Source organism: Pagrus pagrus, assembly GCF_965226575.1.
Source record: "Pagrus pagrus genome assembly, chromosome: 16".
NCBI classification, from domain to species: Eukaryota; Metazoa; Chordata; class Actinopteri; order Spariformes; family Sparidae; genus Pagrus; species Pagrus pagrus.
The window spans coordinates 12,164,347-12,181,766 of record NC_140200.1 but is presented as its reverse complement, the minus strand read 5'-3'; the positions used below and the strand labels follow the sequence as shown (position 1 = coordinate 12,181,766).

Here is a 17,420-nt window from a genome sequence, read left to right as displayed (position 1 = left end):
GTTTGGAAAGAAGATGGGCAGGATATGTGATATTGCATTCCGGCTCTGTAATGATAATTCCTGCAGGGTTACAGCACCCAGACACTCACTTTATTCGGCGGATCACTCAGCTAATTTCACAGCGACCCGAAGGAAATGCCCAGTTTGACCCGTGTGCTCTCGCCTTCAATCGCTGCTCTGCTCTCAGAGCTCTCCCTCCTGCTGATGCTCCAAACATAACCCCTCTCTCTCCCCGACCTCTTGCTTGCTTTGCCCTTATAATAAGGTAGGAGTGGGCAGGGGAAGCGTTTGTGATGCAGTGCAAACCTAATTAGCCATTGAGAATGTTGTTTATCTCGTCCATAAGCTGAACTTGAACATCTGCTCTTGTTCTTTAGTTGTATATGTGTGTGTGTGAGTTAATCATAAGCGCCTCTTTTGTAAGTTGATGAAAGTCAGAGCTGATTTAAGCAGAACTGGTTGATTAGTAGATATCTCTGTGGGGGGAGCAGCAATCTGGATACATCACCTCGTTTTCTGTACAGTACAGCAGGTTCATTTGGAGTTCATTGGTGCAGGCTAGATCAGGAAAGTTGGAACCATGCATATACCTGCAGAGGAAATGCATTAATTACCCCTTTCCTCAAATTTTCTGTTAAAATGAAGCTCTGCTTAAAAATTTGTATCTCTTCTCACATACATCTATTAGGATCATCACAGAGTTCAACTGGTTTCTAACCAGCAATTTATGCTGTCATCTATTCAAGACTGATGGCCCTTTAACACTGTTTGTTTTGCGTATCTTCTGCAGATGCTCCGGTCAGAACTGAAGGAACGTGAGCACTTGGTGGTCACCACTTTGGATCAAGCCCGCATGTTTCTCGCTGACCAGCCCATCGAGGGTCCCGGGGAGCCACGCAAGAACCTGCAGCCAAAGACTGGTACGTTTACACTCAAACTGTAAATATATTTATGTTAATGTTAATGAAGGAAAAAGAAGATCATTTGGCATTGGAGAGCAGCTCGGCTGTCATCACACTGTACGTTGACCATAGATTTAGAGTAGAACTAGATAACGCAGCCAAAGATGGGGACTGTTCAGTCCATTGAGAACTGCTTCCTGGCACATAGGGCAGAAAGAGTTTCACCTGCCAGGTTTCATTCATGGATTCCTTCAAGGAACCTAAAAAAGAAGGAACTGTCATTACGTTACTGAATCTTCCTTTGGTGCCAGAGAAACACACTAAAAACCAACGTATCTACGTCGTATGACTTTTGATGAAGAAATTCATCCAGAAAATGAAGTGAGTTTTTTATCAGCACATTCTTCGTCCCTTGATTTCATTTGGGAAAGTCTCCTGTTAGCAGTGCAGTTATAGTCTCATCAGCGATATCTGGTCGGACCTGCCCAGTTTGATCACGCCATTATTATATGGCTCTAACGTAATGTGAAAAGTCCTTATTTTGAAATATATAATGTTACTACAACTGTCATTGTAGAACCACTATAGTCCATCTTAACCATTTTTATGTTGTTTCTTCTTTGTAATACAGCCATTTCTAAGTTAGTCTAAGGTGTCCTCTTTCAATAGTACAGTAAGTCTTTTAGTATTAATCCAGAAGCAACTGGACCTCAAGAAAACGCAGCATGACTCAATAGTTATAATAATAAAAATAGACTCCTTGTTTGTTTGGGGTATTTTTCTCCTTTATTGGATAAGATACAGTAGTGAGCTTACAGGAAATGAATGGAGAGAAAGTGGGGCGATGACGTGGCCTGAGGAGGTGTTCGGATTACATGTTAAGTGTCTCTCACCCCTCGGTCACCAGAATGCCTGCGTAGACTCCTTTTTAACCAGCTTGGGGTACCAAATCAGCAAGGTGTCTCACTCAGTTCATTGTGCACCAAAAAGCACTCAGACATTCACAGCAAGCCTGTCTGGTTCTCTTTAAACCAAACATAAAGACTTATTTAGCCCGGTTTTGAGGCTAAGCACCCTAGAAACATAATTCACTAAAATCTGAGCCAATGATAATGGCGATATCTAACAGAGTGCCCAAGAGTTAAATATGCACCGACTCATTCAGCATTCCCTCTCAGTCTCCGTTGGATGCGGCAGGGAAGTCTTGGTTAAGTCAGCACATTTCTCTTCAAACCAAAAACCCTACTGTGTAAATAATTAAACCAACCCAAGGGGCTGTGTTAGGGGTGTGGCAGGACTTCAGAGCGCATTCCGATAGGCTTGTTGTCTGTGATCTTTGATACGGATATCAAAGCGTCGCCTCATTGTATAAATAGATAAAAAGCTGATTTAAGATCAGAGGCTGAGCTTGTTGTTTAATCAGAGGAGATGGGATTTCTCAATGTGACACTGAAGTAAAGTCTTAACAACTTCAATTGTCTGACATTCTCTCTCTTACTAGTTTAGTTTTGTCTTCACCATTTAATTGACTTTTATTGATTTGTCCGTACTCTACATTCTTCATTGCAAAAGACAGACACTGTCACATTGTGTGTGTCTGCATGAGACGCTAGCTGCCGTAAAGTACATCTCAAAGATGTGCGACTTGTGTGTGTGCATGTGAAGGAGGGGAAAAAGAGATTGCAGAGCCCCAACAGGTGAAGATGGTAATTCAGTCACTACCCAAGAGATGAGACCTTAGGACTCATAAAAGCTGCTCATCTTTCTTTATAGTTAAAATGAGCATTTTGGGAGCAGTTACCTCCTCTGACCATTTCTTCTTTATATCCTCTGATATGTCACATCTCATCCTCTCCTCTTGCCTCTCCTGCCCTCCCTCATTCTCTGGATCCTCTGTCTGTCTCACCCTTTTTTTCCACACATTAACTGCATTTCCTTCCACCCTCCCCTAATTGAGATCCCCTTTTCCTGTTTTATTACCTTCTGCTCGTCTCTTCTCTCCCCTCATCTTGAGTTTAACTCATTTGCCAAAGGACACACATATAATGGAAAGTGCAGGAAGAGAGAAAATGCTAAGCCAAGAAACTTATTCAGGACCTTAACATTAATGATACAAAACATTTAGAGTGATAAATATTTGCAGATTAAGTCAGAATAACCTTTTTATGAATGTGTCTTTTATGTTTAAGCCTTTGGTCTGTGTTATTTTAAGGGAGATGTAATAAATTGTAATGGAATTGAATTAAAATGACAGCGTTCCATTAATTAGGACTCCCATATCATGAAAAAGTTAAAGACATTTCTCTCTCTCTTCTTTGAATTCTAAGTTGTGTATAAAAGTCCATTATTTAAAAACATAACTGTGATTACTGTTGAAGAAGTTGTGCTTTCTGAAATGAAACGAGCCCGTCGGGTGCAAAGATTTTAATGGTTTTTCATTTCGAAGATATACAAATTGGTGAAAAATATCACTGCTAATACCACGTAGGTGTATAGAAACTAGAAACTACAGAATATTAAAGCTCATGAAAAGTGTCTTTGTCAGCAAAAGAACTTCTGTACCCACCTGACTTTTCACTTCACATCTCCCAGATCTCACCCCAGAGGAGAAGGCCCGAAGTTTGGCCCGGGCCATCCGCAAGCAGACAGGCGAGGTGAGGGAGCGGTGGGAGCGTCTGAAAGGTCACATGGGCGGCTGGCAGAGTCAGGTGGAACGAGCATTGGAGCGCCTCCAGGAGCTGCAGAGCTCCATGGACCAGCTCGACCTGCGGCTGACTCGGGCGGAGGAGGCCAAAGCCACCTGGCAGCCTGTGGGAGATCTGCTGATCGACTCTCTGCAGGACCACATCGACAAGACCATGGTGAGTCACAGAGACAGCACACGCACATTAATCATTAAGACTTCAGGCCAAGGAGCGAGGCACCCCACCTGTGTGTACATCAGTTAAACATGCAGACCTGAGTTAGCTTGAACAGATCTCATCTTTTCTTTAACTCGCAGGATCTTGAAACTTTAACTGTGAATTGGTCTCTCTACTTTGCAAATCATCATTGAGCAGTAAAGTTGGCGCTGCTTTTTGTGATTTGATATAGTAAAAGCAGCCAAAACACATCCACGAAATAAGTGCACGCAGTGTTGTGACTGAGACTTGGCTGCGAATTCTCACACACTCTCCACATTCTCCTCTTTTCGGAAAAACAAAATACAACTTGATTTGATCATGCACTGGCTTTAATGATTCTGTCTGGTCTGTTTGCAAATGCTACTCATCAAAATTTGAGGATGCCTTTTTGTTCCCGGCCAAGAAACAAGCAACACATTTAGTACGCGAGCAGAAAAATGACAGCACTTCCTAATAAACAGTAAACAATCAATGAAAAAGTGACAAAGGAGAAATAGAGGACGGAGAGAAGAGAAACAGCAGCTCCTTCACTGTTGCATTCATTTGGCTGTCTGTTACACCAGCTCACATCTCAATGATTGCCTCCCTGTGGTATGAACAGTCTGGCCAATTATGGCTCTTAATATCCACGTCTTGTAGGCATCCACTTTGAATAAAACTTTCTATTAATAGATTTTGCTACAACACTGGAAACACTCCTCTCCAGTACGTGACACACACAAAGAAAGCAGGCATTATGTTTTTATTGAAAGCCACAGTAGCGACTTTAAATTGAAATTACAGCAAAAGAAAACTCAATTTTAACTTAATTTATCTCCACTTAGAGATTATGAGGTCAAAACAAAAGAAATAAACAGCAGCTAAGATAACTGACAGTCTCTGCAACTGGAACACGGTTAAGTAATTAGTAAGCCTGAGTTTATAACTATAACATCATCCTGCAACAATATCAAACTTTCTGTTCAGACCTTCAGAGAAGAGATCGCCCCGTTACGTCAGGATGTAAGAAACGTCAACGAGCTTTCTGCAGAGCTGACACCGTTGGACATCCAGCTGTCCTCCACCGCCTCAAGACAACTGGACCAGCTCAACATGAGGTGGAAACTACTCCAGGTACTTTGAATCCTCACTGAATCATCTGCAGATGTTAGAGCAGACATGCACGCACACACACACTCACACACACACACACACACACACACACACACACACACTCGCTCTTACTTTCTTCAGGGCTCTCTGCCACTTTTCTCCCCACAGCGTTTTGTCCACACTCGCTTCAACAAATCTTGTTTTTGCTATATCTTGATCCTCAGTCTTCCTCTTCCCTCATTCTCCTGCCTGCCTATGTGTTTTCATCTCTTCTGTCTCCCTCGGTGTCTCCTCTCACCGTGTACATGTTGATTTCATTTTGTGTCAGCTAAACACACAGGGGACTGAGAATTGTCCCTCTACCTGTGTACCAGTTTGATTTGAGCACAGCTGCGTTCTCACTGCAACGCTTTGTCACTAAACATCAATGGACACTGTTTTCACAGAACAGCAGTCACATTCTTGGCTCTCTCTCCATGCGCTTGAATGTCTCGGTCTGATCTACCGGAGGGACTCGCTGAGTGTTTCTCAGAGCAGAGTGTGTCTCAGCCGTGGAGGGAAAGTCGTGGAGAAGTCAGCTGGACAGGCGTGGGTTTACAGGAAATAGCGGTGCACACTTCGGCGAGCTCTGCGGTTTTCTCAGCCTGTGCTTTGAGTGCGCATTACCAAAATCAGAAGTTGTCAAAGTGTGGGCTAGCTTTATTTCAAAAGCTTGGAAAATAAGACAAACAAGACTGAATAATACATGATATATGAGCATATTTTCCGTCATGACTGAATTGTCTTTAACAATGACGGAAAATCCGAAGGCCTCCGTCTTTTGCCAGACTAGAACATTGAGGACAATCTACTGTACCGTTATGTAATTCGCATGCAACACTGTCAATCAGCACCTATAGTGGACCTCAGTCCCCCTCAGTCCAGTTGGTGACAAGTGTGCACATTCATCCGCTTTCTGATCTCACATGCCTGACCTCATTGTCTAGCTGGCTTTAGCCACCGTGTCAGTAGGCTGTATCGCTGCATAGCCTAGCTATTGCAGAATGTCACTGCAGCTTAGTGTCCAAAGTTTCTTTGAAAGACGTAATGTGGTTAGGGCTGCCATAACATTTCAGCATTGCAATGGGACCATGCACAGTAGGCACAATGTTAATTTAGGCAAATTAACTCAGCTTTTTAGCACTTTAGATGTGTTGTTTGTGTTTTCAAGGCATCCAAGCAAGTTTGCAGCACTTAATGAATACTAAGAAATTTGCCACTTGGTTGTGACTAACTGCTACAGCACTGTGGCATCACGTCCATACAGTAGCCTCTATTGAGCTTTTAGAGTTATCTGGTGAAAATTCCATACATTTATTTTAATTTCCATATGATAGACAACCAGCATATTGCATTGTCAGTTTTTTTGCAATATCATGCAGCCTCAGGTGGAGGATCAAGGACAAGCAAGTAATACTCAAATGTTTTCAGTCAGCTGCAGCTAATTTTACAAGGCAAGCAAGTGGCAGCAAGGAGGTCAAGAGGGATTACGGAGTTTAGAGGGAGCAGGAGAACAAAGAGATACAACCTGCAATTATCAGATCAGTTTATTTGATTTATGTCAAGCCTGAAGTCATAGAGAATACTCTACTGTGTATGAATCTGACACCTATTTCCATGGAAAATGATGGTCTGCCTTCTAAGCCCATTTGGGTTGAGCATCTATTGATGCAAGATGCTACATTGATTTCAATAGAATTTATGGTTGTTCTGTCTCATCCAACTAGTGACGAGACGAATGTGAGCAGAAGAGAATGCGCGTCAGGCGCACATCAGAGAAAACATTCTCCTTATGAAGCCAGCTCAAATGTCCTATTTCGTTGTTCTTTTACACTGTGTTTTCATCAGATCTTTATACAGTTAACATTAGCTCTGTTGTACTTTCACTGATTCACAGTTTCTCCCATCTTTTCTACATCTCCTATATATCTACATGTTTTGATCATGCCAGAGATAGGTGGTGAAAAATGTGAAATCAAAGTGATTTGCTCCTTAATGACTGACTTCTTTGAGGTTTTGAGATCCTTGACGTAGCTGGCTGATTATGTCTCCAGTTCCCAGTGGTAGGAGGACTGAATACAGGTCAGACCGCCCAGCTGTGATGGCATCAAAGACTCTGTCATGGAAACTTGTGTTTTTGCAGACTTCATTTGAAGTTTTTCTTGTATACAGCCACGCGGCATCGTCGGCGTAGATAAATGAGTCGAGAGTGTGGGCAGAAGAAAGCAGCAAAGGGTGTTATGTGTTGAGGGAAAAGAGAAATCTTGTGACCTAAAGTCATCCCTTTTTTTTAAGTGTGACACCGCCGCAGAGAGAGACTGGGTAGCTGGGCTAATTTGTAGCCCTGTGATATTTCCCATGTACTGTACAGATACCCACTAATAGTCTTCCTGCCTGGAGAATGACCATAACTCACACACTGAATCAGAGCAGGGCAGAGTTTCATGGACTGCTCACTTCGTCTCTCTGCTGTCTGCTCTTTTTTGTCTTTCAGCCTGCAGGAAGGCGACAGCTTCACTAATAAGCCAGGTCTGACTGTGTAGTTTGATGATTTGGTTTTCATATGCAGACAGCTCCCATCTTCTTCTCTGTGGGACAGAGGCCATGATAGCCATTAATGGCCAGAGAGAAACTGAGCTATTGCCCTTTTCTGTGCCCATTTCCAGGATCCCTGTGTGGACAGCTGTTATCTGGCTGCCATAACGACTGAGGAGTGTGTGTGTCTGTCTCTCAGTTTTACAGGGTGCCAATATCATCCTGCTAGTAAGCCTGATGGAGCAGAGTAACCACACAGTCACGTCAGGCACAGGTGCACTGCCTGAGAGGTCAATACACAGATTTCCGAGGGGTGGAGGAGTGAATGTGTGTGTGATTGATAACTCAAAGTGTACAAAGTTTAACAGTTGATCTGGCATTATTTATAAGTGAGCTATCCGAAGGCTTTTGAAATGCAGTTTCATGGTGGTTCTGAATCTTGTCCTGGTTGTGATCATATTCAATAAAGGATGTTTACATGCAGCGTGAGACGCCAAACGTTTCTGATATTATTCAGGCGTCTGATCTGTCATACAAACATGTTTTTGACTCCTGCGTATCTCACTCTGTGGTTTTGGCGCAGCTCGAGTCGTCTCAGCAGTAGAGGGATGAACACGTTTGGTTTCTTGCTGCAGTATTTTCCACTGTGTTGGATTCGGAAGACAAATAGCCCATACAATTGATCAGACTTTTCACTTTCATTTCAGTGCCATAATAATGTATATTGGATCATCATATCTTTTTGTCTTTATGACTGACCACTACTTAACTTGAGTTGACCTCACCCTCCTGCCCCTGACGTAGGTGAACGATACCTCGCGACATTTTGTCTACAGTCAGGTTCTGCCATTCCATTTGTACCACGTAGCTATATTTTTTCGGTCAGCGTGGTCAAAAGCCATGTTTCTACCTCAGGAACCTTTGGAAAAACTCTGTTAGAACTGTTTTACCCACCAAAAAGTCCCTGGTAGGATGGTAGTACTTTCCAAAAGCACAGAAACTTTGGGGTTGGGGCTTACAGTGCTAAATAATTCTGATTGTTTGTTCATATCACTCCTCAGTCTTACACATGGCAGACAGCAATAAGGTTGAGGTGTTTCCACGCCACAGTATCACTGTGTCTGTGAGAGTACTCAAACTCGCAAATTTGGATTTCTCAAATTAAGCTTTGGGCTATATAATGTCTAAACAATGCTTTTTATATTGGTGAACTGCTATACAGTGTGGTCATATATATATATATATACATACATACATACATACATACATATATATAGATATGATACAGTGTATATTTAGACCTAAAGTTGTACAGCAAATCCACTTCCAAGATAATTGCCCTCAAATTGAACTCATTCCAACCATGACGCCACCTCCAGCCACTGTAAAGTTGTGTTTCGCTCGGTGCCGAGTTCAGGCCCACAGCTGACTGTCTCCTCTCCCTCGTCTGTGTGTCATCATCGTGCAGGTGGCGGTGGAAGACAGACTGAAGCTGCTCCAGGAAGCCCATCGAGACTTCGGCCCCTCCTCCCAACACTTCCTCTCCAGTGAGTACAGAGCCAATTACCTCTTGTAGGAATTAGAAGATGTTGAGGGGACTTGTTTCCACTCACACTACAGTGTTTTATATTCCCAAATTTTTTCATGTGCAATCTTCTAATCTTCAGCCTTCACAAGTCACGAATGCTTGGCCGATGTGTGGGTGCACGTCTCTCTCTCACACACACACAGACACGCACGCACACACACACACACACACACACACACACACACACACACACACACACACTCAGTTTGCAGACGAGGCACTTTACTCTTGAATAATGCAAGGCTTAATTACAGCTCTCCACCGACTCCATCCTCTTGCAACCTCTTTGGAGTGGTCATTAGCAGAGAGAGAGGAACAGAGAGAGCTAAACACAAAGCTAGAGGGAAAAGACAAATGCATGAGTGTGAACATTAAACAAAGCAGCCGGTCTCTCACTCCTCGTCTCTCTCTCTCTCTCTATCCTCATTTTCTATAATCATACAGCCATTAGTGTTCTTTCTGCTTCACCTGGTTTGCTTTGCTGGCCGTCACACACAGCCAAAATGGACGGCGCATGATTCAGAGCAGGTGGTAAGCTCGGCCGTGTCACCAATAGACATGAATTTACCAAGTAAGCCTTGCTGAGAGCTCTGCAATTGCACCAGACTAAACACCACTCTGTCTCCTCTTTCATCTCCCCGCCACTATGACACTATCTACTCCATCACACGTTCGCTCTCATTACACTAGTAGCTTAATATTCCCTCAGGGATCAATAAAGTCACGCGTCCTTATCTCGCCCTATCCATCTCATATATCTCCCAATCTCGCTTAATCTCTTTCTCTTACTGTCTTTTCATCTCTCTTTCTGAGCGTAGGGCTGTGTCAAGGAGGAGGGAATGTGGGCGGGCAATAAATCAAGCAACATTTCTGCTCCGGATTGCTCTTGAGAGCTCCTCAAGTCTTACATTTGGCTGGTTTTAACGTTGTATCAGCTTGTCATTTTCACTCCGTCTGGATTTTTTGTCCTCCTTCGTAATCCACAGAGATTACCATGATCCGGGGAACACGTCGCACCTTCTCTCAACAGTTTTTTCTCTCTGTTTTCTAATTTTTTTTTGTTTTCATGCCCTATTATCTCCCTCCTACGTCTATCTGCTGAGAAAACAATACCCAATTGCTTTTTTCCCTCTCAATTTCATGCACAGTGAGAGTCTTCCGTACATGGCCAGACTGTGTTATTATGGAAGTGTTGGATGCGAGAATTATTTCAAGTCAAGCCCCAAACTCTAAATGGATTACTGTACTCACTGATAAAATTGCACAATGTTGATTAAGATTGTGTTTCGATTTTGACTGCTCTCATTTTTCTTTATCATTGCCTCTCTCTCTCTCCCCCTCTCCCTCTCCCTCTCCCTCTCCCTCTCCCTCTCTCTCTCTCTCTCTCTCCCTCTCTCTCTCCCTCTCTCTCTCTCTTGGTGCAGCTTCTGTACAGCTCCCCTGGCAACGTGCGGTTTCTCAGAATAAGGTTCCATATTACATCAAGTAAGTGGCGAGAAATTGCTTCGATAAACATCTTTGTGTCTGTATAAATTTGTGTGCATTTGTGTGCGTTTGTGTGTGTCACTGATTATAGTACACTGGTAGGCATTCATGGCAGAGTAGTGAGGAAAATTGTGTGTAAAAATGGTGTTGCATAAAAAAAAACACTTTTTTTTTCTTTCGGTGCGTGTCCTCCATCTCCGTTATTAGTGATTTGTGACTCATTCAAACAGAGCCGCAGTACGAGTATTTGAGTTGTGTATGAGAGCACTTGAAATGAAGAGTTATTATCCCCTCTCTGTCTGTTTTATTTGACTAATTTTAAGAGGCCTGAAGCGGTCAAACTACACAGTATTTTTTTTAAAAAGGAAATGTTAGAGAAAAGTTGGAAAAACAATTTTATTTAACAACATGGACATGACATGACAATCACACATATGACACACAAAGCTATCACAACCAAGCAACAGTAACATCACTCGCAGTTGTAATAGTTCTTAGGTGGAGTAAGTAATCATGACAATAATGAAAGGAAGATAATGATGCAGGGATGATTAATGATGGCAATGATAATAACGAGAGATGATATTGCAATGGGATCACACCAGCTGCAACGTCCATCAACATGATCACCTTCAGACCCACGAGTGCTCAGTAGTCATTAATACATTATGAAAATAAGTGCTCAGTACTCATAGATAGGACCACACACATCTTCAATCTTTGCTTTTATTTTTTATATCAACAACACACAAGTTTCGTGACTGTATCCTGCACGGTTGTCACGCAGTCCCAGTGAAATATGTTCACAGACACAGTCAGAGGGACAGACACAGAGACAGAAAGACAGACAGAGAGACCGACAGACAAGGTGAACACATTACCAGCTACACTAGAGTGGACAAAAATGATTGGAACTGGGTTACATTGATCTGAAACTTAAAACAAATATGTGGTTCGAATCCGACCTGTGGCCCTTTGCTGCAAGTCAACCTTCCCTCTCTCTCACCCCATGTCCTGTCACTCTTTACTGTTCTGTCTAATAAATCCACGAAAAAGGCCAAAAACGCCAAAAACAAATCCGTGCAAAAGGTGTAAAGTAGTCTCTCTACATTCTAACCCACTACTTTCTTCACTCGAAAGGCGCCCAGTATTGAACTTTACCTTCATTTTGAGGTCAACGGCTCACCTTTAAAGTTTCATGACTGTATCTTGCAAGCCGATACTGTCGCAGCTGGTAATAAAAGTTGATAACAATAAAAACAAAAAGAAGGAGGAATCACGTTGATTACAGGAAGAGAAAAAGGGAAAACTAAAATAATAATTCAATAAATTGTTTGGTCAAAAAAAGTGGGGTGTTTATCCAAAGGTTTGATTATCCGGTTTAAAAGTTAAGAGGCCAACGGCAGAACAGGAGTTATCCCAGCAGCTTAGATAGAGTTAGAGATAGAGTAGTTAATACTGAGATCGAGTCTACTGTGGGGTGGTAGTTGGTGCAAGTTTGCCAAATAATATCTGCAAAAGACTTTCTTCTTGAACATGTCTCATGAGTCATTTAGGTCTCGCAGGTTAATGCAATCAGACCAAGCTGAAATATACCCCCCAGTCTAACTGTTATGATGTTTTACGACTTGAACTGATATCTGTGCAAGAAAAATGGATGGTTATGCAGATTTCCAGCTGCTATTTCCTCCTCAAGGAAGAACCACAGTGAGCAGTATGGTGCAGATAGAGTTGAGTTGATGTTTTTGATATCAGGCTATAGCTGACTGTGAGATAGCTCATTATCTCAAACATTTTTCTGCAGGGAATCTAATGCTTCTCATCCTTTTCACATTAAAGCTCTGACCTCTAGTGACCTCTCACATACATCTCCCACGAACAGCGAGCCATGGTTCCATGTATAGTCTGTACACGTACATCACTTATTTTACTCCCAATTAGAAGCTTCTTCCTGCTGATTTGCTCCTCTGTGTATTTTAAAATTCAAGCTGTTTCACCTGCACATTTCTCATTCAGTTCAACATTAGCGCTTCCTTTTGAATAGATAATACCTGGCTGAGTCCCAGGACAGCTTCCCACATTGTTCTAATCGTGACTGTAACAACGTTAGCTTGACGTCTTGCTACCCATTCTAATTTCAGGCCAAACAACAGGTTTCTATTTAAATAGGCAGAGAGGAGATCTCTGCTGGTAGCAAACAGGACAGCTTTCTCTGCTGTTGGGGAAGTGTCATTTCTGTAAGTTTGAAGTACCTCATTATCCAGAAATCATGTAAAAGTATGTCAGTGAACTGCTGACTAACCAAACCTGAATTCACCCTTATTTTTTTGGCAGCAGTTGCAGTTCCAGCTACCATTTGTCAGTCCTGCTTTCTTTGTGTCTGTGTCTCGTTTGTGTTGGGGCATTGTTACAGCCTGACTTTGTGATTTAGGATGATAAAATGGGTGTAATTTTTATGGCTGCACCCTTAAATCGCCTTGTGCCCCGAGCTGAAATGCCACCGCCTCGGTTAGCCATTTTTTTAAATATTCCCCTTGTGCCATTGTCCACAGAACAACCGGCAATAAAAGCTTCAGCTACAGAGATTTACAGGTGTAGTCTTGTCTCAGTGATAGGTTAAACCCCAAAAAAGTTTGGATGCAACATAAAACTGGCGAGTTAAAACGGTTGATTCAGTTTATTGAATCATATTGAAAATTTAATTTAGAAGGAGGACCAGATAAATCTTTTTTAGACGGACGATAAAGACACAGAGAGATGGAGAAAAATAGGATTTAGACAAAGAGAGAGGGGAGGGGAGGCGACACCTGCGCCGTGTTTAGGGCCTGCAGCTTGGCACTAGAGGGAGATCAGAGATGAAAGCCAGACACAGGCAAAGACTCTGAGGACAGGCTTATAACTTCAGAGTCAACAACAGCCTGTGATCACAGATGTGCCCAGCCAATGAACCTGCATCCGCCCACTTGCACAAACAAATCACATGGGCACATGGGCATTTGCACAAAAAGCGACGCACACACTCACGCATTTGGACAAACTGATAGAGGTGCACATCCCGCGCACTGGCAAGTAAATGCTTCCACACGCCCAAAGATGCATCTGAACTCCAATTGGAACCAAGCTCAAACCAACCAAACACACACAGACCCATTGCGAAGACATTACCATATGTTCCGTCGATGCCTCTAGGTTGGCTCGAGCAGGTTTTTCATTCTCCATGGCCGCCTTCAAATGAACCCTAAATTGTCCTTTTCAGAAACGGGAAACAAACAATCAATCCTCAGCCATGTTTGGTCACAAACAGTGACTTTTTACATTTCAAGATTGCTACCATCACTGGGTAACTTGTGACATTACAGCATTACATACTGAGAGAAGTTACTTGTTTAAGTATTTCTGTGTTACCAAAAGGACAGAGGCATAAAGAACAGCCTACACTAGCCTCTATGAAAACAACAAAACGTGGGCTTGAGCTTACAGTGCAGCATGCAAAAAGTGGTCAAAGAAGAACCCCGAACACTGATCCTAAGTGTGTGGCTTTTCTTTCATTTTTAAATGAAGACGGCCTTGTGTACACTGCCCTCTCCGATCCTACCTCACACACAAACATGCATTCAGTGCACTCTCATACATAAACACTTAATCTGCTGCTTGAAAACCAAACTCTAAATCCATCTCCAGGTCTAATCACAGGTTGCTTTCGGTGCGTGACATCCTGGGGACACCCTCGTCAGCCTTTGACACATTCATTTCCCCAAACCCCTCCTCTTCTCCTCTTCCATCTCCTCTTGCCACTTTTCTCCGAGCTGTGAAAGGGCCCCTGATTAAAACCTCGCCTTGTCCACCCCCTGTGGTGACGAGTTCAAACGACATATTGGGGGGAAAATCAAATGTCTTCACACAAGTTCTGCGCCTGCTGCCTCATGCTGGCAACCTCATATGGCGTCTCATTTCACCCATTCTGGCACTTCTGGGGTGGGCTCACATGTCTTGTAGGCTGTCTGAGAGGAAATACAGCACGACTGCGTCTCTGCAAAGATTAGAGAGAGGCTCCTCGACATTCCAAGGCTTTTCTGGATGTACTGTCTGTTTGTGTCTTTGTCGGGAAACATTTTGTGGGGTTGGTTGTCCCTAACAGAGCAGACAGGCTTTATATGCATGAGTGGATTTAATGCATCCACTTCCAAAACTTCTACTGTCTTTGTTACGTAGGCGAAAGTCGATAAAGTTCTCAGAAGAATCCAAAGCTGTCTCAAATTGTTTTCCAAAGCAGAACACTGACAACTTCGGGTGGGAGAGGGTTAATGTAAGATCGAAGAAGAGGCAGAGGAGGCGAGGTGAAAGCTAGAGAAAGACAGAAGATGTCAGGCGGTGAATGCAGGCACTTATCACCTGTCAGAGACACTTCTTGATAAGTCTGTCAGGTTGCTGTCTCTGAAAAAAAAATTCTCCCTGAAATCTTTTTCTTGCTCGCACAGATATTTGACTAATTCTGTCTCTTTGAAGGCCCACATACACAAGTAATCATTCATCTTTGCACTCATGATTATTCAGGACGCTCGCTCAGTGTGTGACAGTGACAAACTCCCAGCAGCAAAGTGTCTGCTGGTCTGCAGCCAACGGTCTGATGGGATACATCCAGCCCTCGCCCTATTGTCCATCCTTGACCATGGGGCAGGTGGGCGTATCCCAGAGGAAATCTGTTATTGACGCCCTCTGATCTTTACTGTCCTTTGTTGGAAAGACAGAGATAGATGGTGGTAGTGGTAGAATTGTGGTTCTGGATAATTATGGAGCATAGAAGACGTGAGTGATTTGCATGACCACTTTAACCTCCTGTTGGAAAACATCAAAGAAAATTTCAATTATTTCTGATGAGCTTAATTGTTATCCTGGTGGTCTTCGCTCAACACTCAAAGAAAGAAATCTCACAAAAACATCTTGTCGAAGGCTATTTTTCAACCTCACAGAAACCTAGTGGCAACATAAATTCCATCCTCCCTCTGCCAGCTGCATCATCCCCTTGCCTGACCCCATTTGATTTGTTGTTGCTTACTCTGAGCTGCCATTTAATGATGTTTTTGAAGGAAAAATGTCACATGCGTTGCACAAGATCCAAGAGGCTTCATCCCCAAACACTCTCGCTCACAGATAGCCCAAGAAAAGCAGAAATAAGCTCGTGGTCAGTCATCCTGTCACATACAGTATGGATGCAACAGTGGTTTCATGTCTGTGCCTGAAATTAACAATCATTTTCTGTATCAACGTGTTTTTTAGATCGATTTTCAATTAAATGTTTAATTACTCTTTACTCTGTGTTTTGTCTGATAAGCACTCCAAAACACTAAAATCATTTGATTTACAGTCATGTTAAACAGAGAAAAGCGGCAAATCATTACATTTAAAAAGCTGGAGACAAAATGATGTTGATAATCTAGTCAAATAATTGTTTGTCAGCACATGTCCCTTGTTTCTTTTGTGGTGTGAAAGAAAAACAGATCATAAGTTGTCTGTATAACCAATGTAGATAGTTAATATATATTCTGCAAATATTTAATGTGTAGGGGTGGGCAATCTGACCATTTTAGATTGTAATCGATCTTGAAGGTGTCCACAATCTACTTGTGAGCCAAATCCTGCCGATCTTGGTCTTAAATATCCTCTCAATTGTTTGCAGATCCGACCTAGGTGAACAAACTAATAGAGTAATGAAGACTACTAGACTGAGTTTGTGTAGCCATGTCACACAGTTGTTACCATGGTTACAGCTTGCCTGTTTACGCTGATTGCAGACACGAATGGTATAAAATAGATGACCGTGAAAAGGAAATGCTCTATGTACATAGATAAAACAATATAATAGGGCATTAGAAAAATTGAGAAAAAGGATGCGATTAAATAGATTGTGCCCCTATATGTTGGCCAGATCGCCTACCCCTACATATATGTTATAAATCCATGTGACTTCCAAGATTCCTGCTCTTGCATGTAAAAAAAAACAGGATAAACACAAACCAAAAAACAGTTATGACAGAAACCTTTTTTGTCAGTGAAGACCTCACACTGGGCTGAGGTTCACTGAGGATTCTTACTTCTGTATCTATCTCTAAGAATCTTTCAAATATCTGCCAAAAAATATTTAATATTCTCTGATGCCTCTCCTCTCGCCTATGAATGTTTCTGGCTGCGTTATCTAAACTGTAGCAGCTTTGTAGTAAATGTGTTGCCAGTTTGCTTCTTTTTTTTTTTCTCTACTACAGGACAACAAAAAATATTGCTTAGGCATTACAAAGGGAATGTGTTGAAGGGAAGACGTTGAGGACAGTTAAACCTGACAACTCAGTCCTCCCCATTATAGCATTCATGAGCCCTGGATATAAGCACAAGCTTCCTAATCTTTGTGTTGATGGAAATGCTGCCTGGCTTTTGTGTGTGTGTGTTAGAGAGAGACTGAGTGTGAGTATGCATAAATACAAAACTGACATTTTGTGAGTTGATTGTGTCTCATCATTGTACTAGTTCTGTCTTGTATCCGCTCTACCCTTCCACAATTCAATGACGAAAATGTTTTATGACGTTAACCGCTGGAGAATTGTGGCCTTGATAGCCCGTATTCTTCCTCCCACTTGTCTGTTTGTGAACAGCAAATATCAGCAAATCCCCCGACTTGCATTAATTTAAACCCTTTTGTCAATTCAAGAATCTCTTTGTAGTCTGTCTAAATAAAATACCAGCCTGTCCTCAGCACGGGGAGGTCCGGGCATTAGCATCGCCTGTGCAGGTGTGAGAGGGGTCATAGCGATGAACATCTGCGTACGGGGAGGACTCCTGTCGTCCACTCCGCCACCTCACTGGTTCACTGTCAGCAGCGCTCGA

The 17,420-nt window shown here is 42.5% G+C and overlaps 1 protein-coding gene across 8 annotated transcripts in view; it reads left to right on the top strand.

Annotated features, from left to right (window-relative positions):
* Nucleotides 1-17,420, top strand: part of utrn (utrophin) — a 193,823-nt gene that overhangs the window by 127,237 nt on the left and 49,166 nt on the right. For all 8 annotated transcript variants that reach the window (XM_084377235.1, XM_084377236.1, XM_084377238.1 and 5 more), the window contains 5 exons: nt 791-920; nt 3,495-3,763; nt 4,772-4,918; nt 8,940-9,018; nt 10,484-10,544. In XM_084377235.1, coding sequence (XP_084233361.1) covers nt 791-920; nt 3,495-3,763; nt 4,772-4,918; nt 8,940-9,018; nt 10,484-10,544 — 686 coding nt within the window. The remainder of the gene's footprint in view (nt 1-790; nt 921-3,494; nt 3,764-4,771; nt 4,919-8,939; nt 9,019-10,483; nt 10,545-17,420) is intronic.